The sequence below is a fragment of the Gouania willdenowi genome, chromosome 9 (assembly GCF_900634775.1).
Source record: "Gouania willdenowi chromosome 9, fGouWil2.1, whole genome shotgun sequence".
In the NCBI taxonomy this organism is placed as follows: Eukaryota; Metazoa; Chordata; class Actinopteri; order Blenniiformes; family Gobiesocidae; genus Gouania; species Gouania willdenowi.
In genome coordinates this window covers 29531902-29558566 of record NC_041052.1, presented here as the reverse complement: position 1 = coordinate 29558566, position 26665 = coordinate 29531902, and the positions used below count along the sequence as shown (strand labels likewise).

The 26665-nt window shown below is 45.1% G+C and overlaps 1 protein-coding gene across 3 annotated transcripts; it reads left to right on the top strand.

Annotated features, from left to right (window-relative positions):
* The first annotated feature begins 4137 nt into the window (after positions 1-4137).
* LOC114470152 (disabled homolog 2-interacting protein-like) lies at positions 4138-26354 on the top strand. 3 transcript variants are annotated; one of them, XM_028458164.1, is made up of 18 exons: positions 4138-4385; positions 9457-9583; positions 11103-11275; positions 11340-11611; positions 11685-11893; positions 11958-12102; positions 13091-13235; positions 13330-13566; positions 15163-15346; positions 15593-15816; positions 20673-20740; positions 20830-21246; positions 22706-22953; positions 23035-23148; positions 23242-23364; positions 23522-23601; positions 23677-23764; positions 25208-26354. In XM_028458164.1, exons 2-18 carry the CDS (start codon positions 9464-9466, stop codon positions 25376-25378), a joined length of 3018 nt encoding a protein of 1005 aa, XP_028313965.1. In that variant the 5' UTR covers positions 4138-4385; positions 9457-9463; the 3' UTR covers positions 25379-26354. The 3 variants fall into 3 exon arrangements, with proteins under 3 accessions (XP_028313965.1, XP_028313964.1, XP_028313966.1); XM_028458163.1 differs by having other exon boundaries at positions 20673-20764; XM_028458165.1 differs by lacking the exons at positions 23242-23364; positions 23522-23601; positions 23677-23764; positions 25208-26354 and having other exon boundaries at positions 20673-20764; positions 23035-23216.
* The last annotated feature ends 311 nt before the right edge of the window (positions 26355-26665 follow it).

Sequence of the window (26665 nt, the reverse complement as noted above, 5' to 3'; positions counted from 1 at the left end):
ATATTACTGGTATTTTGAGAACAGGACACATGTAGATTTCTGAGCAATTTATTATAGTTGTGCAGGACTCCCAGGAACTCCACATACTGAAAATTTGTATTGCCACAATTGCACTAACAATGGACACGACCTAAGAAGAGAACTACAATTAGATTAAAAATAAAATAGTTGCAATATTTTGCAGTCTTGTTCCAGGTTCTGCTGTCATAATATTCCCATCCTTGTACTCCCAATGTTTATATGTTGTTTTGTTTTTAATGGTTCTGTTAAATTTTTGCAAAAGTTGCACTTTATTTCTGGTTTATTAATTTTGTTTTGTTTTTCTTTCGGACATTTCATTTATTTGGGCTTGTATTTGTGATGTTCTGTATTTGGTTACATTTGGATAAATAAATTAATACACAACACTTTGCTCCCCAAAACACTTTGTTTGTGTGTGCTCTACAGAGTTTGAGTATGTGTCCCAGAACACTATGAAACCCCTTATAGATAAACCTTACTGTACAATGTCCAATTTCCATTTTTTTCTGGGTTATATAATAGCAACCACATTCGTCCTGTCCACCAAAACTACAGTAATATGTACACATTTGCAGCAAAGTAAAATGTCCCATTTCCATATTTTTTGGTTTTATATGGGTTGATATACCAGTAATATGTGTTTATATGTATATCTATACCTTCGGAACTATCCGGAACCTGATGATGAGCTTGCTACACTCAATTACTGTCCCACTGTAGGCTGAGCAAAGAGAAGTCCTGATGGTCACGTTGTCCTCTTCCTCCATGAGTTCTCTGAGATGTCGTTCATATATCCTCAGGTAACTCCAATTCTGACCTTTTCATCGGCTAACAAGCACTTCTCACACCGCTATCATAGCGGAATGCAGATGTTTATGTGCCGTAAAGCGTCGCGTGATACCAACGTCATCACATTTTGCGTGCCGGTCAAGTTGAGTTGTGTGTGCGCGCCATGCGCGGCCCACCGTGCCAGACTGCGCACACACCTGTTTGGACCACGTATTCCAGCAGGACCATTGAGCCGTTACCCCCCTGCAGTGCAGTTCACACCTACGCAGGCCAGACAATGGCCCCCCATGGTTTCACACATGCACAAAGCTGGTTAAGAATGGCCCTGGTTGCCAGTGTGAGCACACCCTAAATTACTGTCTCTGAATTGTAATGCGTTACACGACTTTTGAGTTACTTTTGAGTAACTTTCACCAAAATAACCGCAGAAGTATGACTAGAATTCTAAAATGCTAAAATATAGTGTATTGCAGCTGATTATATATCGAGTGGAGGGTGATGTGGTAATAACATGACTGTGTAGGCTACTAACAACTTAATAAAATAGGCACAGTGAAGGCTCATGGCACAATACACTTCTTGGGGGAGCTCGCCTATTCACAACCCACTTGACTGAAATATCTACTGAAGCACATCACGAGAAGGCGCTGAAAGCGTCCATCACCAAGGCAGTTACGTTTTGGGATGAGCACAAGACTTCCGAGACTGATGCACTGGATGGTGTTGGGGCATTAAAGCGGAGTGCGATTTCTTTAATTCTTGGAAGCTGATGCAGGATTTCCATCACAGGGGCAGAATTGAGATAATATGTTACCTCTTTTTCCACTGACATGGGCACATCAGCCGTGGCATTGGGCTGTACATCAAAGGAAAAAAAAGTCATCCTCGCCGGTAGCAGCAGGTTGAAGGGCATCGGGCATCAGGGCTGTAGGCTCGTCTGCTGTTAGGGAGCGGCACTTTGTTGTGAGGAGGAACTTGATGTGGTCTCTTCTGGCTTCTTCTTTTACCCAGCGCAGCTTGAACTTTGGCAGGGAGACAGCAGACAAGTTTTAATTGCTCCCACAATAACCTCAGGCAGCCCAGTGGTTGTTTGTGGTAGGCTATTTTTCATTCCTAAGATTTTGGCCATCATAACTTCTAGCGTCTGTTGAAGCGTTCCATAAAAACAAGTGTCCTCACCCTGTAGGATGTCCACTGCGACTGAAAGGCTTCATAATGGCACAATATTCCTTTAGAAACTGGTATTCCCTGTCGTTCATACATTTAATCTGAAGCTGTGTGCAGAGGCTATTGATGTCAGTCAGGGACATTTCTGTGATCTGAGCATAGGCATTATTGACTGAGTTCCACCGTGTTACTGTGAGGAAAATCAACTTTCTTCCAGGCACTCTGATGCGACTGTGGAACGACTGGCCTTTCTCCCCAGCGCTGAACATTTGGCAGTAGCACTACGATACACAGCTCTAGATTCTGAATTAGATACCAGCCTATTAACAACCTCATTGTTTGCAGTAAGATTAAGTGTATGGGCTGCACATCTATGGAGGCAGTACGCATAGCCCATGCTTGGTCGCACACTGTGAAGGTCTGTGAAGTCCACCTCGCCATCACCCTCCACCTCGTCCTCCTCAGACTCCACTTGCTGCTGCTGATGCTCCTTGAACACCTTCACAAAGTTACTCCCATTGTCCATCACACATGCAGTAACTTTATTGTTAGTTACTCTAGCTCTGTTGTAATTGTGTCCTATGTGTGTCGACCCCTAACTATTTTACAAGCTATCGCAGCCTTCTTTTGTGTCAAGGCACCTGCATTGATCCAGTGCACAGTCACCTGTTGCGACTTGTGCTGTATTGTGTTCTCTGTGTTGGTGGGAGAGTGAGAGTTCTCCCACAATTTAACATATTTCTTCATTTAGCAGGTCAATAGGGATTGGCCAACACACTATTTTATATGAGCGCCAAATACAAACCAGTCACAAGATAACATTACCACCAGTCAAAGTGTAACACTATACTCTATGGGTGCTCAAGACAAACCAGTCATGAAGTCTATAAATTGAAACAATAAAAACAATCCAGGGAAATGTATCATTTTCAACTGCTGTCAATATAACGGCGACGGAGGCTACGGTCAACTCTGCTGTTGTTTTTAGCTGCCAGCTAGCAGCATTTCTACTGTGAATGTCTCTACAACACACTAGATAGCCGCATGACTCAGTAACTTATGCTATTCTGTATATGAACCACTTTCTATGACGTCAGCTTACATTGTCATTGCTGATGTGGTGGGAGATTTTTGCCAACAAAGCTTTTTAAAAGCTGGCGGATTCCACTGTTGAGGCTGCGTATCCTCCACCTCATCCTCTGCCATCAATCTTCTCACTTCTCTTGGTTTAATGTGAATATGTCCATTTCGAAAATGTTGTGTCTGTCTCCGCCATCTTAGCGAAGGGGACGGATCTGGATAAGCATAATGCTTTTTTCCGTCGCCCTTTCCGGCATGCAAAAGGACAAAAATAAATAAATAAATAAAATAATGATGTGATTTTGCTCTGAATGTCAAATGAATTTCTGTGAATGCAACCATGTCGGAAATGAACTGAATAAATAAATAAAAAATAAAAAATTCGTTCTTTTTCTTCTTCTTCTTGTTATTTTACAGCGATATTAGTGACAGGTACAGGAAGTACTCTTACTCGCTGTATTTTTCTCTGTCGGCGGAATGGTTTGCAGAGTCGCAGTGAATTCTTAAAAAACAACACATCTCAGATTAAAATGCATTGTAACACGCATTACTGAGATTTGTAGCAGGTATAATATTACCAAAATTGTATTAGTAATGCGTTATATTACTGCGTTACAGCAAAAAGTAATACATTACTGTAAGTGGGTTACTTTGTAACTCGTTACTCCTGCCTCCTCATAAAATCTATTGTTGTTATAAGAGTGAGTAAAAATACAGATTTCTCCTACAGGAGTGTTTACTGGTGATAATAGAGGCATGGGTTTAACCACCACCTGAAATCAGAGGGATGACATCATTACCAACCGCCATCTCAATCCACTTAGAAAAAACACATATTTATCCTAGAGCTCAAATATCTATATCTATATTTCGGGAAAGTCTTTTGAACTCTGAATTATGAGCAGATAAATGAACTAATTAGAGAGAAATAGATGTAAATATGCAGAATTACAGTGACTGTAGGTCTGTCTGTCTGTAGGAATGACTGTCCTGACACCGCATCAGTAGCTGGAATTGTGGGATTGGAAACATGGACCCAGTGTTCATAGAGAGCTGAATGAAGAACTCATGGTGCTCGCTAACATGTGTGTGTGTTGTACTTATTATAATATGGGGAGAATATCAGGAATAAAAGACGTGGGAGGATGGGAGGAGAGATGAAAGGAGGAGAAGTAGGACAGCCTCACTGCAGGGGGAGGGGCAACCAATGACAGTGAGAGAAACAACAGACACACACACAGACAGACAGACGGACGGAGGAGGAGGAGGAGGGTCGGTCTTTTACATCAGCAGCAGCTTCATCTTCCTCCATCTTCTCAGGATGATCAGTGAGTCTCACTCAGTCATTGTCCTTCGTGTGTGTGTGTGTGTGTTTAGGTGTGTGTGTGTGTGTGTGTGTGTGTTTAGGTGTGTCTGTGTGTGTGTGTGTGTTTAGGTGTGTGTGTGTGTGTGTGTGTGTGTGCGTGTGTGTGTGTGCATGTTTGTGCGTTAGCTGCAGCATCCCTCAGACAGCTAGCCTGCTCTGTTAGCATGTAGCTGCTACCATGTCACCGTGGAGATGTGCACACACGTTTAATACAGTGAGTGTGTGTGTGTGTGTGTGTGTGTGTGTGTGTGTGTGTGTGTGTGTGTGTGTGTGTGTGTGTGTGTGAAACAGGTTCAGACTATTAATTAGTCCTTTAGTCCTGTGAGAGAGAAGAACATGGATGATGATGATGATGATGATGATGATGATGATGATGATGATGATGATTGTTATGACGATGGTTATGAAGGTGATGATGATGGAGATGAAGGACCTGCAGCAGGTCAGAGAGATGAAGGACAGAAATGGAAACGTGTCGACAGAGGCTGAAGTGTGATGAAGCTGATGAATGAGGAAGAGGAGAGATAAGGAAGAGAAGAAGAGGAGACACAGATTAGTGAGGATGAAAAGTCCTGATGATAGAGCTGTGGAGCTGTGGAAGTGTAGGAGAACTTAGAGACAGTGAGAAGATGAAGAATGGAATGGAGGAGAAGTTTGAAGAACACAGAGACATGCAGAGTTTGAATAAAGTTGATGAGTCCTCCAATTAAGTTATGGAAAGAGCAGAGGAAGCTTGACTAAGGACAGGAGAGATCATTAATCAATCAATCAACCTTTTATTTGTATAGCGCCAAATCATAACCAATGGTATCTCAAGACACTTTACAGTAGAGCAGTCTTAAGGACGGACTCATCATTTTATGGATACACACATATGCATATATACGTATATACACATACATATGTATCCCACACCCAACATGAATTCATTATGGCAGCAAGGAAAACCTTCTGTTAAGCAGCAGGAACCTTGTGTGGATCCCATTCCTATGATGAACAGCCATCCACGTTATGCTGTGTTGGGTGTGTGAGAGCATTAGAGAGCAGCAGATCATTAGAGAGCATGAGAGCATGTCCACAAAGAGAAGAACAGCTGCAGTGTTTGACAGAGAAGCTCAGATCGTGTCTTTGTCGATCTACAGAGTCCAGAGTAGAGTATGACATGCAGGAGAGCTGGAGGAGCAGCAGTGATGGTGATGAACACACTGACAGATGGACACTGGTGTTTGAGAAGGACATTGTGATGTGTAGTTAGAGGAGGTGAAGGAACATCTAGAGAGGTGGAGGTCTGAGTGTGTTTGACGGAGACGAACCAAGAGGAGCTTTGAGCTTACAGGGAGGACTAAGAGTCAACAAAATCATTCATTCCTGGGGTTCGATGCAGGCAGAGGAACCACTGAAGAGAACAGACTAAAGGAAAGAAGAACAATTTTTGTTTCCATGCCAACGATACACCTGATGATCAGCCCTCAGCCTTGTTTCTCTGATAGAATCCACAGAAGAAGTTTGAGATGTAAAGGCTCAAACATACCCTGGCGGACATCCGCTCAGCGTCTCAGAGACCGCGTTGACTTGTCCATGTACCTGATGACAAACTAAACACTGATCAGCATGTATCGGCCCGCATTAGATGTAACACAATCTGCATTTTGTCGCCTGCTGAAACAGAGCAGAAGAGATGAAGCCGAGCTACAAAAGTATCGACACCTTTAAAACATTTTCCAGAAAGAGTACAAGGACTACAGAGAAGAGCTAAGGATTGTGGAATTTTAGGATTTTACTGGAAACTATATGCAGCAGTGCGCTCGAGTATGAAAGCTCTGAGGAGTGTGGACAGTCTGCCTCCGAGAATGTTTGAGCCTTCAGTTAAAATGTTCCCTGGGCGAAAGGGTTGGTAATTTATAACATAGTTAGGGTTAAAACTTTATAACAGGGTTAGGATTAGAATTTATAGCAGTATTCGCATGGGATTAGTTTTACCTATACATGCGATTTGTAATAATTGCAGAGAATGTCTGTGATGTTAATCCCGTGTGAATCGGCCATGTCAGTAATTTGTAAAGTAAAAAATGACCTACTATATTTTGCTGAACTTCGAGGTCCTGTGATAATACTAATCCAATGCGAATAGGCATCTCTGATTTGGACAGAAATGGGCAGGATCTGAATCCGTATACCCTTCGTTCTTTGAGGTTTCTGGTCCTGCTCATGTTTTCATTCAGTGTGTGGATGTTTTAGCTCGTAAAAAGCTGCTCACGTTTATGTTTTCTTTTGCGGTGTTACGATCCAAATTGTATCCAGATAAACTGATGACTAACTATCAACTGTGAGGCTGGTGTGAGGAACAACAGATGTTAGAACTTCTACGATTTGACACTTTTGCAAAAACGCAGCTTTTTTGAGGGCAATAAAATGTTTGTTTTGCACGTTATGAATACCGCTAATAGCAGCCGTCAACACACATAAAAGTTGATCATAAGAAACATGGAGCACCAGTAGATTTTTTTCACCACCTCTGGTTCCACATATCATGTGCATTTTTTACGTAACATCCATTTTGTGGATAATAACGTAACGTTAATAATGTTTCAATTCACCACTAATGTGACTTATGAGTTGCTTCTTTTTATGTCCGGACAGGGAGCAAATGTCCGCCCAGTCACCAGTTTATCTGGATACTATTTGGACCATAACACTGTTTGGTAAAGTTGGCAGATATTCATTAATTCAGAGTTCCAACATCAATAACTCTTTAACGAAACGTCATCGACACACAAATTACACCTCTGCCAACGGTGTGAGGTGGACAACATGATACAAGATCATTTTTTATCAAACACAGCAGAGTAAAAGTCCATCTGTCGGTCGTTCGGTGTGGTGAGATTAAAACATGAAGATCTCGTCCGAGTTTCCTTGTAAATATCCAAATAATATCACACAAACAAAAAGACGCTGCTTGTCCATAAATTTAAGCAAAATCTCAGGCTTTGGTTATCCCGTTCGAATGCATCACATGAAAAGCAGACACTGGGGGATCATTTATTTGTTACATGTGGTCCCAAGGTAAAACTAATCCCGTGCGAATATTGCTTTAGGATTAGAACTTTATAGCAATGTTAGGGTTAGAACTTTATAACAGGGTTAGGGTTCAAACTTTATAACAGGGTTAGGGGTTAGAACTTTAAAACAGGGTTAGGGTTAGAACTTTATAGCAGTGTTAGGGTTAGTACTTTATAACAGGGTTAGTGTTGAAACTTTATGACAGGGTTAGGGTTAGTAATGTATAGCAATGTTAGGGTTATTACTTTATAACAGAGTTAGGGTTAGAACTTTATGACAGGATTAGGGGGTAGAACTTTATAACAGGGTTAGTACCTAATAACAGAGTTAGGGTTAGAACTTTATAACAGGGTTAGGGTTCAAACTTTATAACAGGGTTAGTGTTAGAACTTTATAACAGGGTTGGAACTTCATAACATGGTTAGGGTTACTATTTTATAACATGGTTAGGGTTACTATTTTCTAATAGGATTAGGGTTATTACTTAATAACAGAGATAGAGTTAGAAGTTTTTAACAGGGTTAGGGTTCAAACTGTAACAGGGTTAGGGGTTAGAACTCCACAACATGGTTACGATGAGTACTTTATAACAGGGTTAGGGTTAGAACTTTATAACAGAGTTAGGGTTAGAACTTTATAACAGGGTAAGGGTTCAAACTTTGTAACAGACTTTTTGGGTTAGGACATTATAACAGGGTTAGGGTTAGACCTTTATAACAAGGTTAGGGTTCGTATTCATAACAGGGTTATAAACCTTGTTACTTTATAACAAGGTTAGGGTTAGACCTTTATAACAGGGTTAGGGTTAGTACTTTATAACAGGGTTAGGGTTACTATTTATAACAAAGTTAGGATTAGTACTTTATAACAAGGTTAGGGTTAGTACTTTGTAACAGGGTTGGAACTTCATAACATGGTTAGAGGTTACTACTTTATAATAGGGTTAGGGTTCGATCTTTATAACAGGGTTAGGATTAGTACTTCATAACAGGGTTAGGGTTAGAACTTTATAACAGGGTTAGGGGTTTGTACTTTATAACAGAGTTAGGGTTAGTACTTTATAACAGGATTAGGGCTAGAACTTTATAACAGGGTAAGGCTTAGTACTTCATAACAGGGTTAGGGTTCGTATTTATAACATGGTTAGAGCTCATACTTTATAACAGGGTTAGTGTTAGAACTTTATAACAGGGTAAGGGTTAGAACTTTATAACAGGGTTAGGGTTAGAACTTTATAACAGGGTTAGTACTTTATGACAAGGTTCTGGCTAGTACTTTTTATCAGGGTTAGTGTTAGAACTTTATAACATGGTTTGGGTTAGAACTTTAGAATAGGGTTAGTGTTAGTACTTTATAACAGGGTTAGGGCTCGTACCTTATAACAGGGTTAGTGTTAGTACTTTATTACAGGGTTTGGGTTAGTACTTTATAACATTTAATAAACTGATGCTGAATTCCTATTGTTGTCATGGTAATCAATAACTGAGGCATCAGCTTTTATAACAATAAATACAGTCCAGTGAAGATGTGCCATGAGAAGTCAACACCTTGTTTACATAAATAAATGCCCTTCAAAATAAAAGCACTTCCTCTTCTTTCCTTTTGGAAGTAAGCACTTTTAACTCTTTGTTCAGTCACATTTTTTACTCGTCAGTTGATCATGAACACAGATGTAGTTAATTTTTGTTGTCAGTTCTTCACACCCGTCAGAGAAATGAGCGTTACAAAGGTGTGACTCTTTTCCTTCTCGAGAAAATTTAATGTATTGACTCCCCTAAAAAAGAACCATTTTCACCCAGTAGAACAAAGACTCTCTAAGCATGATTACACACCATGGACCAACAACACAGAACTATTGAAGAGATACAGACTGTAATTTGTCAGGAAAGCTTTCAAATTGTGTGTGTGTGTGTGTGTGTGTGTGCATGCGCGTGTGTCAGGAGGATCATATCTGCTCTGTGTGTGTGCTTCAGGTGTGTGATGAAGTTGGAGTCGTTGCTAAGCAGCAGTTGTGTGTCGTCTCTGGAGGTCAGGATGGACCAATCAGTGATCATCAAACCAGTTCACTCATCCCTGCTGGGACAGGACTTCTGCTTTGAGGTACAGACCCTACAGCCCCTACAGACGCTACAGACCCTACAGAAACTACAAACCCTACAGACACTAGACCCTTCAAAAACTACAGACACTACAAGACTCTACAGACACTAGACCCCACAGACCCTACAGACCGTACAGACACTACAGACTATACAGACCATACAGAGACTACAGTCACGACAGACAATTCAGACACTACATACCCTACAGACAGCTGCATACCTGTCAAGTTTTGGATTTGAAAATAAGGGAAATTTTCTGGCGCTCACTACAAGCAGTCCCACCCGCCCAACCAAGCTCCAGTATCCCTTATATTTTAAGACAGGTGTAGAAGAAATCTAAAATACCCACTTGTCAACCACTTACTAAATACAATTATGTGATTAGAATCTGGTAGGTCGACCTTCATTAACACTGAAATGCTGTGAACATTCCTACTAGGGCTGGACGATATGGACCAAAAGTCATAGCTCAATATATTTTCTCAAAATAGTGATATAAGTAATAAATCTTGATAATTTTATCAAATAAAGTCTGACCAGAAAGAGAATTCTGGGTTAAATTTGCTGATGCAAAATGCCACACAGGAACATTTATTAACAAACAGCTGATCAATATGTGCACTCAGAAATCCATCTGAGCTTTACATTCTGTTCTGAGAAGTAAAAGTAGCGACTCCTAAAACTAGTATTTTGATACATAATAAGCTATTATATATATATATTGATATATGAAATATTACAGTTTTCTATATTGCCAAAATAGAAAACTTGATATATCGCCCTAATTCCTCAATTATAAAAGAGCCTAAATAAAAACAAATGGGTATATGAAGCACATGTGTTTATTTAATATACTTACAGTTGATATACAAGTCAACACGTTGCATATTTACTGTTAATTTCACATTGCCTTTAAGTTAGACATGTACATTTTATTTTCATTATATATTTTCTGATAATTTCTCATGCACACTCATGTGGTTCTCTGGCATTCACTAATGACTTATTATACACATTTGTTGCAGACTTTACATTCTTTAACACTTTTTGTTGAAAGCAGTGTATATTTGTGGAGCTTGTGATTGGCTGACTTTTCATGGTGACTTACGTCATTCCTTCCCCCGTGGTAGACGTTAAAATCTCAGTTACCAATCTTACAGAACATGAAACTGTGTCCCATCCTGCTGCTCTTTAGGAAGATAAAATCATTTCACAGCGTATTTACACGAGTTCTTTGTTTTTGTTTTCCGGAACGTCTTCATTCATCCATCTCTTTTCTGAGTTGTTTCCAGGTTTGTTGCCGCTGTCAGCACTAATCTCGTGAGAACTGCCACTCAGGCCATTTCAGGTGGCAGTTCTTGCGAGGCTAGTGACGTCGTTCAGTTTAGTAAGGTATCTTTTAATTACATTAAAATATGGGATATTTACGGGAAATTAATACGGGAAGATGGCGGCCAAAACGGGATACTTGACAGGTATGCAACTGGTAGACTCTGACCCCTCCCCCTCCCTCTAAGGTCACCACCTCCACAGGCACAAAGTGCTTCTCCTGTCGATCGGCTGCAGAGCGAGACAAATGGATGGAGAACCTGCGACGAGCGGTTCACCCAAACAAGGACAACAGCCGGCGTGTGGAGAACACACTGACGGTGTGGGTGATCGAGGCCAAAGATCTGCCTGCTAAGAAAAGGTAAACCAGGCCGTGAGCTCACACTGGTCAGAGCGTGGATGTGACAGAGTCCTTCTCTCTGCAGGTACTTCTGTGAACTCTGCCTGGACGACTGTCTGTATGCTCGAACTTCCTGTAAGCTTCGCACCGACAACATCTTCTGGGGTGAGCGCTTTGACTTCAGCAGCCTTCCTGCGGTCGGTGCCATCACTCTACATCTCTACAAGGACACCGACCGCAAGCGCAAGAAGGACAAGAGCAGCTATGTGGGGTTGGTCAACATCCCTGTGGGCTCGGTGACTGGGAGGCAGCTGCTGGAGAAATGGTACCCAGTGAGCACGCCCAGTACCATCCGAGGTGAGAGACGTCTGATGCAGGCCCGGTCAACTGCAGAGCTGGCTTCACACTACCGTCTCTGATTGGTTCTCAGGGAAGTCGGCGGTGCCCATGGTGAGGGTGAAAGCTCGCTTCCAGAGCATGGTCATCCTGCCCATGGAGCAGTACAAGGAGTTTGCAGAGTTCATCAGTTCCAACTACCTGCTGCTGTGCTGCAGCCTGGAGAACAGCATCAGTGTGAGAGCCAAGGAGGAGCTCGCCACCGCCCTTGTCCATATCCTGCACAGCACGGGCAAGGCCAAGGTAAGCCCCGCCCACACATTGGGACCGTTGGAGTTAGTGATGATCTGCTCTACTCCGCCCACAGGACTTCCTCACTGACCTGATGATGTCAGAAGTCGACCGTTGCCGTGACAGCGATCAGCTGATCTTCAGAGAAAATACCATGGCAACCAAAAGCATTGAGGAATACCTGAAGCTGATTGGACAGAAGTACCTTCAGGATGCACTTGGTATGTACAGACACAAAGGCAGACACAGACAGACAAGTCTGTATCCTCATCTGTAGACTTGTGCTCAGTGTTTTTATGTTCCATCAGTTTTTTTGTTGATGCTAGCCGTAATTAGCTTTGTGGCTCCCTCTTGAAGCTGCAGATGAATGCTAATGTGCTACACAGAGCAATCATAACAGAGTTCCTCCCTGAATCACATCCTCACTGATTCTCTCTGCTTGTTAATAATGCAACGATCACACACATACTTTGATCTGTTTACCATTGTTTGGTCACATTCTCACAATGTTCACAATTATCAGCCCCAATACCATAAAAACCACCATCAAACCATTGAAACCAGTGAAACCAGTAAAACCAGTAAAACCATTAAACCAGTGAAACCAATGAAACCAGTGAAACCGGTGAAACCAGTTAAACCAGTAAAACGATAGAAATCATTGAAACAAGTGAAACCAGAGAAACTATTGAAACCTTTGTAACCATTGAAACTAGTGTGACCAGTGATTGAAATAATTGAAACAAGTGAAAGTGACACCAATAAAACCAGTGAAACCATTGTAACCATTGAAACCAGCGAGACCAGTGTAAACATTGAAATCAGTGAAACCACTGAAACCGGTGAAACCATTGAAACCATTGAAACCAGTGAAACCAGTGAAACCATTAAAACCAGTAAAACTATAGAAACCAATAAAACCAGTGAAACCAATAAAACCAGTGAAACCATTGTAACCGGTTGAACCAGTGAAACCATTGTAACCGGTTAAACCAGTGAAACCAGTGAAGCCAATAAAACCAGTGAAACCATTGTAACTGGTGAAACCATTGAAATCAGTAAAACAAGTGAAACCATTGAAACTAGTGAAACCATTAAAACCAGTGAAACCATTGAAATCATTTAAACAAGTGAAACCAGTAAAACCATTGTAACCATTGAAACCAGTGAAACCACTAAAAACCAGTGGAACTTGTTTCTTGTTTCCAGGAGAGTTCATCAAAGCTCTGTACGAGTCTGACGAGAACTGTGAGGTCGACCCTTCCCGTTGTACAACCTCGGACCTCTCAGATCATCAGGCTAATCTGAGGATGTGCTGTGAACTGGCTTTCTGCAAGATCCTGGATTCATACAGGTACACACACTCTCACTCTCTCACAGACACACACACATTCTCACACACATACACACACACACACTGCGCACTCACACTGCGTGTCTCTCCTCAGGGTGTTTCCTCGGGAGCTGAAGGAGGTGTTTGCTTCATGGAGGATGGAATGTAGTAACCGAGGTCGTCCTGACATCAGTGAGCGTCTGATAAGCTCCTCCCTCTTCCTGAGGTTCCTGTGTCCGGCCGTCATGTCTCCCTCACTCTTCGACCTGATGCAGGAATATCCTGACGAACGCACGGCCAGAACTCTGACGCTCATCGCCAAAGTCCTGCAGAACCTGGCCAACTTCAGCAAGTATGCCTTTATTTTGAAAGGCTAAGACTCTGAGGGGCTTTTACTCTGAAGGGCTGAGACACTGATGGGGTTTTACTTTGAAGAGCTGAGACACTGAGGGCCTTTTACTCTGAAGGGCTGAGACACGGAGGGGCTTTTACTCTGAAGGGCTGATCTGATTGGTTGGAAGTCTACAGGTGGGAGACCTAAGATGAAGGCGTTCACACAGAACAATAGAAGCACCAAAGCTAGGAGAACACTGAACATAATAATAATACATTTTATTTGTATTGCACTTTACACATGAAAACGCATCATAAAGTGCTACAGGTGCTACAGGAAAAAAACACAAAACATATAAAACCATGGTGGAAACATGAGGGATGGGGTCCAACCTGGGATGAAGGTGAAACAATGAGGGACACAGGAGTGGACTAACGTCCAGAATAACCAGCTGAGCTTGTGACATCAGCTAAATTTGAGGATTTAAGGTCTTAATCAGATGCAGAGGGGGGCGGAGCATGAGAATGAATTATTAGGGAGTTTGTGTGTGTTACATCAGAATCAGAATCAGCTTTGTTGGCCAGGTACAGTTTAGAACAATACGAGGAATTTGACTTGGTAGTTGCAGCGAAAGAATACACATCAAAACAACGGAGCAGCCATTTGCGGCGCCCACATATTTAGGTGAAAAAGGGATGTACAACAGGAGGAGAGGAGGGGTGAGGGGAAAAAACAGCCAGTTTGAAACTGATTCCCCTAAACAGAGAAAGCAGTGTAAGAGGAGCCATCTGCAGAAACTTCCTTGTGATAAGACAACCATGGCTTTAGCCTTGGCTGACTGAGGAGCCGAAAGGGAGACAAGCAATGTGTTTTTGATACAGGCTATGTAAATTTTCAATAGCCTTCTGTCCTGGGTCTCTCTGCTGTAATCCAATGAGTGGCCTAACTACTTCCAAGCCGGGCCTCCAACTTCTCCCAGTTGTTATCCATAACGTGTAGACGATCCATAAGCAGCTCTAGCTTGCTTTTGATATCGATCAACACATGAGTCAGAGAGTTCAGAGCCCTGCATCCTTCAGAAATCACTGGCAGCTTTTCCAAAACACTCGCCAGCGTAGTACGGACTTTTCGATAGATTAGGAAGCCACCAGCTCCGATCAGCAGCATGCCTACTATCATTATTCCAACCATGTAGATGTCCTCCACGTCTTCCACGGAAAGAATAGACAGACACACAACTCGCCACTTGTTCCAAGGGTCAAGTGCGTATCCAGCCGCAAAAGTCCCGCTTGGTCATGCGGGTTCACCACCCCCGGTTCTTTTCATTGAAAAAATCTGGCCGATAGAACTACGAGACCAACTAATTAATTCCATTATTCCGGTTTTGGGTGAGTCGCAGAGAGAGGCTCTTGTTAGGCTCACGGGACCAGACAAAGCAGCAGCAGGGAGAGATAAGGGCGGAAGGGAGGCAGAAACAGAAAGTGTGACTGCCTTCGTCGGGAAGTAGAAGAGATTCACTTTGGCTGAGGGTTTATCCTCCGGAGCACATGCTGGATATGGGTGGTGGTTCAACCCAAAGAAAGCAATGCTAATGTGATGCTAATTTGTGTGTAGGTTTGGCAGTAAAGAGGACTACCTGCTCTTCCTCAATGACTTTGTGGAGCAGCAGTGCAGCAGGATGCAGCGCTTCCTGCAGGAGATTTCCACTCCTGATGGACACACAGCAGGCTTCGACGGATACATCGACGTTGGCCGAGAGCTTTCTACTCTCCACACTTTGCTGACAGAGATCGACCAGGTAACACATGCCATAGTTTAAGGTGAGGAGGGTGATGATGAGGAAGGAAACAAGGTTAAGTCCAAAGGAAGTGATCAGGAAGTGACAGACAGTGACCATCACTCCTTAAAGAGTGCAGGGATGTTAATCAGCACATTCACACAGAAAGGACACGAGGAAGAACGTAAACAAACTTTAAAACCTGAGTAACATAAGCAAAGGAGAATCTAAAGTGACCCCTGACCGCTAGCTTTTTGTGTGTCCCAGTCGTGTCTGTCCAAGCTCCTCCCTCTGCCTCGGATCCTCAGAGATGTGTCGGCAGTGCTTGTAAACCCTGGGGCCGTGGCTGGTGCGGCCTCTGTTTCCTCTGTACAGCAGGGTGTGTCTGCTCCCCCGATGTCTCCGCCCCATCTCTCTCCTCCTCTGTCTCCACCACTGGCAGCCTGTAATCCCTCCATTGGCCTGCAGGGCGGCGTGGGACTGGATGGAGGGTAAGAAGTGCACTGGGATACGCCTCATCAGCTCACTGACATCATACTAAATAAATACATGTATATAGTAGAATAGAATCAACTTTATTGGCCACGTATGTTATACACACAAGGAATTTGATTTGGTGAACTGTGCTCTCTCTATTAATGTAACCATTAAATAATAACAATTAACTAGAAAAAAAATATAAACATATATATAAACAGTAGTTAGACTAATATGTACAAAACTAAATAAAATGATATTACAAGATAACAATAACAAGATAACAATAACAAGGTAACAATAACAAGATAAGATGATAATAATAATAATAATCCATCCATCCACCCATCTTCTCCTGCTTAGCCGTTTCCGGGTTGCGGGGGCAGCATCCTCAGTAGGGAGGCCAAGACTTCCCTCTCCCCGGCCACTTCCTCCAGCTCTTCCGGGGGGACCCCGAGACGTTCCCAGGCCAGCCGAGAGACATAGTCTCTCCAGCGTGTCCTGGGTCTTCCCCGGGGCCTCCTTCCGGAGGGACGTGCCCTGAACGCCCTGAACGCCTCACTAGGGAGGCCTCACTAGGGAGGCGTTCAGGGGCATCCTAATTAGGTGCCCGAGCCACCTCATCTGGCTCTTCTCGATGCGGAGGAGCAGCGACTCTACTTTGAGCCCCTCCCGAATGACTGAGCTTCTCACCCTATCTCTAAGGGAGAGCCCAGCCACCCTACGGAGGAAACTCATTTCGGCCGCTTGTACCCGTGATCTTGTTCTTTCGGTCATGACCCAAAGTTCATGACCATAGGTGAGGGTTGGAACGTAGACCGACCTGTAAATCGAGAGCTTCGCTTTTTGGCTCAGCTCCCTTTTACAATGACGGACCGGTGCAGACTCCGCATCACTGCAGACGGCCTCACCAATCCGCCCTGTCGATCTCTCGCTCCATCCTTCCCTCACTCGTGAACAAGACCCCGAGGTACTTGAACTCCTCCACCTGGGGCAGAACCTCATCTCCAACCCGGAGAGGGCACTCCACCTTTTTCCGGTCGAGAACCATGGACTCGGATTTGGAGGTGCTGATTCTCATTCCGGCCGCTTCACACTCGGCTGCGAACCGATCCAGTGAGAGTTGAAGGTCACGGTATGTTGGAGCCAACAGGACCACATCATCTGCAAAAAGCAGTGATGCAATACTGAGGACCCCGAACCGGACCCCCTCAATGCCCTGACTGCGCCTAGAAATTCTGTCCATAAAAGTTATGAACAGAATCGGTGACAAAGGGCAGGCCTGGCGGAGTCCAACCTTCACCAGAAACGATTTCGACTTACTGCCGGCAATGCGGACCAGACTCTGACTCCGGTCATACAGGGAACGAACAGCTCCTATCAGGAGGTTCGATACCCCATACTCCCGGAGGACCCCCCACAGGAATCCCCGAGAGACACGGTCAAATGCCTTTTCCAGGTCCACAAAACACATGTGGACTGGTTGGGCAAATTCCCATGACCCCTCAAGGACCCTGCTGAGGGTGTAGAGCTAGTCCACAGTTCCACGGCCAGGACGAAAACCACATTGCTCCTCCTGAATCCGAGGTTCAACTATCCGGCGGACCCTCCTCTCCAGTATCCCTGAATAGACCTTACCGGGGAGGCTGAGGAGTGTGATCCCTCTATAATTGGAACACACCCTTCGGTCCCCCTTCTTAAAAAGGGGGACCACCACCCCGGTCTGCCAATCCAGAGGCACTGCCCCCGATGTCCACGCGATGTTGCAGAGTCGTGTCAGCCATGACAGCCCCACAACATCCAGGGCCTTGAGGAACTCCGGGCTTATCTCATCCACCCCCGGAGCCCTGCCACCGAGGAGCTTTTTAACCACCTCGGCAACCTCAGCCCCAGAGATAGGAGAGCCCACTCTCGGGTCCCTGGGCCCTGCTTCCTGATTGGAAGGCGTGTCGGTGGGATTGAGGAGGTCTTCAATGTATTCCCCCCACCGATCCACTACGTCTCGAGTCGAGGTCAGCAGCGCACCATCCGCACTATACATAGTGTTGACGGTGCACTGCTTCCCCCTCCTGAGAAGCCGGATGGTGGTCCAGAATCTCTTCGAAGCCGTCCGGAAGTCGTTCTCCATGGTCTCACCAAACTCCTCCCATGTCCGGGCTTTTACCTCGGCGACTGCCGTGGCTGCACTCCGCTTGGCCCATCGGTACCTGTCTGCTGCCTCCGGAGTCCCACAGGCCAAAAAGGCCCGGTAGGACTCCTTCTTCAGCTTGACGGCATCCCTCACCCCCGGTGTCCACCAACGGGTTTGGGTATTGCCGCCACGACAGGCACCGACTACCTTGCGGCCACAGCACCGATCAGCCGCCTCAGCAACAGAGGCACGGAACATGGCCCACTCGGACTCAATGTCCCCCACCTCCTCCGAGACATGGTTGAAGTTTTCCCGGAGGTGGGAGTTGAAGCTCCTTCTGACGGGAGACTCTGCCAGGCGTTCCCAGCAGACCCTCACTATACGTTTGGGTCTGCCAGGTCTAACCGGCATCCTCCCCCGCCATCGGAGCCAACTCACCACCAGGTGGTGATCAGTTGACAGCTCCGCCCCTCTCTTTACCCGAGTGTCCAAGACATGCGGCCGCAAGTCCGATGACACGACTAAGAAGTCGATCATCGAACTGCGGCCTAGGGTGTCCTGGTGCTAAGTGCACATATGGACACCCTTATGTTTGAACATGGTGTTTGTTATGGACAATCTGTGACGAGCACAGAAGTCCAACAACAAAACACCGCTCGGGTTCCGATCAGGGGGGCCTTTCCTCCCAATCACGCCCCTCCAGGTCTCACTGTCACTGCTAACGTGAGCGTTGAAGTCCCCCAGCAGAACGAGGGAATCCCCAGAAGGAGCACTCTCCAGTACTCCCTCTAAGGAATCCAAGAAGGGTGGATACTCCAAGCTGCTGTTTGGCCCATAGGCACAAACAACAGTCATGATCCGTCCCCCCACCCGAAGGCCGGGGGAGGCTACCCTCTCGTCTACCGGGGTAAACTCCAACATACAGGCACTAAGTCGGGGGGCAAGAAGTATAGCCACCCCGGCCCGGCGCCTCTCGCCATTGGCGACTCCAGAGTAGAAGAGAGTCCAACCCCTGTCGAGAAGGCTGGTTCCAGAGCCCTTGTTATGTGTCGAGGTGAGACCGACTATATCTAGTCCGAACTTCTCCACCTCGCACACAAGCTCAGGCTCCTTCCCCGCCAGAGAGGTGACATTCCACGTCCCTAATGCTAGCTTCTGTAGCCGGGGATCAGATCGCCAAGGCCCCCGCCCTGGACGACTGCCCGATCCACATTGCACCGGCCTCATATGATCCCTCCTGCGGGTGGTGGGCCTACGGGAGGGCGGGCCCACGTCGTCCTTTCGGGCTCTGCCCGGCCGGGGCCCGTGGGCAAAGCCCCGGCCACCAGGCGCTCGCACTTGAGCCCCAACCCCGGGCCTGGCTCCAAGGTGGGGCCCCGGTAGCGCCAATCCGGGCGACGTGAACTGCCTTTGTTGTTTAATGTACATATATGGCTATTGAACCGCTCTTAGTCGGACCCGTCATCTGGGACCTGTTTGCCTTGGGAGACCCTACCAGGGACATTAAGCCCCCGACAACATAGCTCCCAGGATCATTCGATCCTGGGAGCTAATAATAATAATAAGATAATAGTGCAGTAGTACAGTGATGAGTTGTGCAGGTGAACATTTCAATTAATTAGTATATGTTTATGTACATGAACATTCTCAGTGACAGTTTGATCCAGGGTTATTACATGTTTAGTTCCAGGATTATTTCACAGAAACATGTCTGACACTCTTTGACTGTTTAGCGTTGATCAGAGTGACAGCCTGGGGGAAGAAACTGTTTTTATGGTGGGTAGTTATAAATACATATATGAATACTTAAGCAATATCAAATGAGAGGGAGTGCTCTTGTGATTAAATATCAGCACTGGTGTGACACAACTGCACGACCTCGAGTGTGATATTGCTTTTATACAACAGTTCTACAAGCACATTTTATTAGTTAACAGTAAGTAACAAGAGATTATGAGTTGTTTGTTTTTTTTAAATCCACGGATAATATATTTACGTTCAGTATATAGATAATCCAGTATACAGATAATCCGAAGCACTTACAATCAGTTCCATTTTTAGTAGCCGTTATATCGCCTTGTATCGATTTTTAAATGATCTGACGTGTTTGTGATCCAATACGCCGTGATTGAACAAAACAAATGATTATCACCTTGAATGGTATATTCCTGTGGTCAGTAGAAGAGAGGATGACAAGAAAGCAAAGTAGCAGCTCCGGTGAGTGTTTGAAACAGCTGTCTGACTCCACTGCTGATGTGATAAACACACTGTTGAGCAGCATTTGTCGTTTCACGATCACAATAGCCGCTTAAGTAGCCGAGTGTTTTACTGTAATGAGCAGTTTTTTGGCTGAAAACAATAACAAGAGTGAGTGGATAGCAAAAGACAATCGCTATGATGATCAGCTGTGTTGTGGAGCCGACGTCTACAGACACACCCACTCATGCATATGCATGAAGGTCCCAAAACAGCCTCTCTTTAGAAGCGTCATTAAAGTGACTTTTCAGAGGGCTAAAACTCCGGAAAACAGGCGAGTTTGGGAAAATGAACCTGAAATACTATGTTCTTGGGGTTCTTAGAAGAAATGGAGATGGATGAAAAATCGCATAATACCAGAACTTTAAATAGAATTTTTTGCAACAAAACAAAAATCATTATTTTCTTACATACATAAGAAGTGGAGATGTTCATCCCTTTACTTTGTAGGATGTGATTCACGTCGTACCGTTTCCTCTGCAGGATGGTGGACTTCACTAGACTTCCGTCTCCGACTCCAGAGAACAAAGACTTGTTTTTCGTCACCAAAGGTTCGAGTCTGCAACCTGCATCAGGTGACCCTTCACCTCGTACCTTTGTCCAATCAGTATCCAGCTCCATTAACCTCTGACCCCTGCAGGTCTTCAGGGCTCACCGAGCTCTTCTTACTCTGAGCCAAATGAGAATGAGCCAGCGTTTGAAATGACCAATGGCGGACGGAGGGAAGAGCTGAGCAATGAGAACCGCAGCCTCTCATTGGTGGACCTGCAGGAGGTAACCAATGATGGCTTTGATGACAGCCAATGGCAGCGAAGGACAGGGCTCCTCCCTCTCTCCTTTCAGAACCCAGTCTATCACATGACCTCTCCATCACCGCGGCAACAGCCGGCGGATGCCACACCTTCGGACGGATCGACGAGTGATGACCGAGTCGTCACAAAACCAGCCTTCGTCACTCAGATGTCTGTGGGTGGAGAGCGCACGTCAGCCATATCCAGCAGCAGCAGTGGGGAAGAGTGTTCACGCCGCACAGCCTCGCTTAGCGACAACGCCTCAGGTATGAATGCATAGCCTGACAGAGGACTCACAATTCAGCGATTTAATGTGTCTATTTACAGTTCTTTCCATCATTAACATTATTTTCTGTCCAGTTAATTCCCAAAGTAGCTCCTTGGGCTTTGCTGTAATGTGTCTGAATGTGATGGCGGTTTTGGATGAATGATTATAGGTGGAGTCAGGCTTTTGCATTACTTGGTCAGATGTGGATTCAGGGTTTATTTGATAGACCGGTCTGGGTTAGGAAGAGTGAATCCCTGTGAATCTACTGCTGTTTGCTGCTCTCTCAGGTTACGTGTGTTGCTGATAGCATTAGTCAAAACATGTGAGAGTGTATGTGCACAGACTTTGATGTGTGTTATCACCAGTGTTTGGAATAAGGCCGTTTAAAATAACGCCGTTAGGTAACGGCGTTTGTTTTTCAGTAACGGGGTAATCTAGCTAATTACTTTCTATGCCGTTACAACGCCGTTATCGTTACTGAACGCTAAATGCGGTGCGTTACATTAAACTGTGATCCAAAAGCAACCCTGGCTTCTTACTCAGCTGTAGTGAGGAGGTGGGTTAAAAACAATTATGAGCGAGTATGATTGGCTAAGGCGACGTCATGTTTCATGGTAGCCAATCAGAGCCAGTGTTTTTATACATGTGCCAGCAAGAGGAGGCTGGTTAAAAACATAGTGAGTGATTGTGATTGGCTAAGGCGGCGTCATGTTCCATGGTAGCCAATCAGAGCTAGTGTTTTTACTCAAGTGCCAACGCACACACACACACACACTACAGATTTGATGAAGCAGCAGAGATGGTGAGCGTGGAGCAGTCCGATGAAAAGTTGGCATGTTTAAGGTGACGATACAAACACGACTTTAAATTAATTGTGGTCAAAAACAAGAACGTACATGTGAAGTGTACATTATATCCAGGAGTGAAGACTTTGTCGACATCCATGTAAGCAACTCAAATTTAATGAGCACCTCACAACGACACACATCTAAAAAATCGGAATTCTTTGACATATAGCAACTTTTTTTTTTGACAGTGACGCAAATAGTTACTTTCCTTGGTAATGAGTTACTTTTATTATAGAGTAATTCAGTTACTTTTTGGAACAAGTAGTGAGTAACTATAACTAATTATTTTTTTAAAGTAACGTTCCCAACACTGGTTATCACTGTGCTGTGGTTTCTGACATGCTGAGGGCAGTGTGACTCACATGGCTTTTCATTCTCTACATGCTACCTCACAGAAACATCTTTCTCCTCCATTTCTATGCTAACGACACGTGATTCTTCTCATGTATAGACACACCCCCTGCCACAGGCTCCGCTCTAAAAACTGTCTCTGCAATAGGATCATTGACCACCAACTTCCTCAAACTTAACGTCAATAAATCTGAAATCAGTCCTGTGGATGGGGGGGCTGGGCTTAAAGTGATTGTAACTACTCTGTCCCACCCTCAGGTGGCCCCGCCCCCTCACGACAGTCGTCTACGGGTCCTCAGAGGCGCATTGACCAACCACCGTCCTCTGCTCCTCCGCGGGGTCGGACCCCCCCAACCATCGGAGGCTCCGCCTACACGCAGCGCCCCGCCTCCGGCAGCATGATGTCCTCCAGCCCTGATTGGCCAAGCACCGGCCAGTCACGACTCAGACAGACATCCTCATCCTCTAAAGGAGACAGTCCAGAGAAACAGAGACCCCCCCCCAAGGTAAGGGTGGTCTACAGTGCCCCCTCCAACCCCCACCCCCTATGAGGGACACTGAGGTGACCATATGCCCCCTATCCTCAGGCTCCGTCCCCCTGTGCATTGGACAGAACGGCTGCTTGGCTGCTCAACATGAACTCTGCCTCGTCCTATGGAGACATGGAGGACGATCGCCAAGACGACGCTCTGGTGGAAAGGGTAGGATCACATGATTCAGTACAACTTAATTTACAAACTACACTACACTGAGAGAGAGGTGTGTGTGTGGTGTGTGTGCGTGTGTGTGTATAGTACCAACAGGAGGTTGCCGTGCTGCAAGAGAAGCTCAGAGTGGCATCTCTGCGTCAGGAAGAATGTGAAGCTCGGCTGCAGCTTCAGGATCAGCAAAACCAGAGAATGCTTCAGGAGTACCAGGTGACACTACCTTACCTGTCTCACCTGCTCCAAGATCACACTGCCAGCAGCTTCAGCACTGTGTGTGTGTGTGTGTGTGTGTGTGTGTGTGTGTGTGTGTGTGTGTGTGTGTGTGTGTGTGTGTGTGTGTGTGTGTGTGTGTGTGTGTGTGTTTCAGGCCCGATTGGAGGACACTGAGAGTCGACTGAGACGACTGCAGGATGACAAAGACCTTCAGATGAACAGCATCATCAGCAGGTCTGAGTCTGAGTCGCCACTGTGACCTCTGACTGTTACCTGTGACCGCTGACCTTGGGTGTGTGACCTTTTCAGGTTGATGGCAGTTGAAGAAGAGCTTAAGAAGGATCATTCTGATATGCAGGCAGTGATTGACTCCAAACAGAAGATCATAGAGACACAGGTACTGTCTGTCAGCGCAGAGTGAGCAGCTCACTCCCTGCCTTCTGTTTCCTGTCAGGAATGTTTGTTTTTAACTTGTTATTGGGAGAACTTTGAGTGTCTATGATCGGCTGACAGTCTATCACCTACGAGCTTTACACAGAATGTTCCCATTTAGTACTAGTCCTACTGGTCCAGTTACTGAGCTACTGGTACATGGACCATGTAGTGTTCCTTGGTCCCATTAAATACTGCTCTGTGATTGGATGAGGAGGGGAGCTTTCATTACAGCATGTGAACAGAACCTGTTGGTCCACTTCAACATGTCAGTGCTGGGTTTAAAACCATCAGCTGTGGAGCTGAGCTCAGACACACCAATAGGAGTGAACCTTATGCTGCGTTCACACCAAACGCGTTTTAGGCGTCAAAATCGTGCCTCACGCACGTAGTTGGACGCTGGTGCTCATTGAATTAGTACGCTTGTCACCAACTTCGAAGATGCTTGGGACGCGCGTCAAGGGGAGGGGCTTCTCTGTTGCCGGTGGTGTTCACAGAACGGATGATATTGTGGCGATCAATTATGTTCATAATTCACCCAGTGACTATGAAGGGGTGGGGAACAATGTGTTGAGAAGGCGGTGTTTCCGGTCAGGTTGTATTTTGGTGTGACTCAGTGTGTGTACTGTATTGTTAGAGGGCTATAGAGAAGTGTGGATGAATGGAGATTAAAGTTTGGAGCTCCTTGCTGAAGACGTCGCCTCCGACCCCGTTTATCGGCTCTACATTATCGAGAAAGTGGCTGGGCTTTATTTGCGCCTCAGCGCCGTTTCTGGATTCACCAGAGCTGCGCTCGGACAAAAGTCTCTTTCAGTGCTACTTCCGTCTCTCCCGTGTCCAGTTGGACGACATGCTGACCAACTACGGGTGCTCTATTTCAGCAGAAGAGCGCCTGTCCATCTGTTTCTGCCTCCGGTTAGTGTTTTTTTTCTCACATTATTCTGAATACGTCACGGTTGGGAAAAGCTTCTGATTGGTCGACGTGCCGCGATACTCTAGCATTGGCTGCGTTGGTGGCGCCGGACGCACGTCAAAAGCGTCCGCCGCACAAAAAGCTTCGAAATGTGCCGCACAGGAGGCGTGGGACCTCCGACGCCCTGTAGAAGCGAGTCCACCATATATTGTGAATGTACACCTGCCACTTTTGACACTTTACACGCGTTTGGTATGAATGCGCCATTAGAGCTTCATAAGGAGCTCATTAGCTGCTCGTTAGCTGCTCGTTAGCTGCCCGTTAGCTGCTCAGGTTAGCAGCACTGGGTCTTTTGGTAAGCCTTCAAGCTCCACAGAGAACATCCACACTACCACTGCGTGAATAATGAAGAAGATGTTTTTTAGGCTCCAGGCTACATGTGCTCATACAAAGCTACACATGACATGAGTGATCAGCTGACTGTGTGTTTCTCAGGAGAAGAGGATCCTGACTCTAGACTCTGCTAACTCCCGCCTGATGGTGGCGCTGTCTCAGCTGAAGGAGCGTTACGCACTGACATCCCAGAGGAACGGTCTGTCTCCTAGCAACACGTCGTCCCTGCAGATCACTGAAAACGGAGAATTTCACAGCTCTGGGCCGTCCTGAAGGAGAAGAGGATCCTGCTCTGCACGTCGTCGTCATGGAAACGATAATCAACAACAAACAAAAAAACAGAGACTGTTAGCTTAGCTTAGCTCAGTCGGCTCCACCTCTTCCGTAGATTAAACTAACATTCAACATGAATTATTTACATACGCACGCACGCACACATACACGCGCACACACACACACACACACACACACACACACACACACACACACACACACACACACACACACACACACACACACACACACACAGCTGTGTTGTGCTTCTTGTCTGTTCAGGTTCAGATGTTTATTTATTGTTATTTATCACCTGAAGTATTTATAGACGGAAATAAACAAACTGCTTAGCTGTTGCCATGGCAGTGCCTGGAAAACACTCTTTTGATTGATTATGTATCAGTTATTAACAGTCAGAGGTTCATTAGTCAGACAGCAGGGGGAGCAGTTCCACTGTGAACTACACTGGCACAAATGAAGAAAAAGTTCTGAGCGACCACGAAGCAGAGCCAATCAGATACAAGGAGAAGACCTGAATGACACCTCCACATGTGAACAACTCACTGATTGATTGGAACGTTTATATAAAAAAAGTATAGAAACGTAAATACAGACAGAAAAGAGGAGGAGCATCAGTGATTCTTTGTTAAGGATCGTGCCTCTGTGATACAGAACAGAATACAGACAGGTCTATAGTTTACTGACATAAAAACACACATTTATTATATTAGTACACAGAAACGAGTAGAAGAGACTCAGAAACCAACAGAGCAGCTGACATTGGTTTAACAATTCCATTACGACCACATTTTAAAACCCTTGACATATTTTTAAGCACGTTTTTTTTAACAAGGAAATTTAATGAAACATTCAAACAAAATCACAGCACCTCTCAACTCTACTTATTTATTAATATATTGATATTGTACTTTTCATACACAGACACAATAAAAATAAAAAGCTTTCATTTTATAAATGCTTTGTGTGTATGTGTGTGTGTGTATGTGTGTGTGTGTGTCCTGTTCAAAGTGAAAAACTGAGTAGATTAAAATAAGGGAAAAATATCTGAATGACGTGATCACGGCAGAACAAAGATGTGCTGAATAGACACTCATAACCAAAGGGTGGCGGTAATACAACGAATCGAATCAAGCGCCTTAATACACCAAAGAAGAACTGTTGCTTGTTCGAGTGATGATTCTGTCACACATAGGCATCTGTAATCTATGCTGCCACCTACTGGAGCTTCAACATTAAATAACTTAGTCCACTAAACTGGTTTAAACG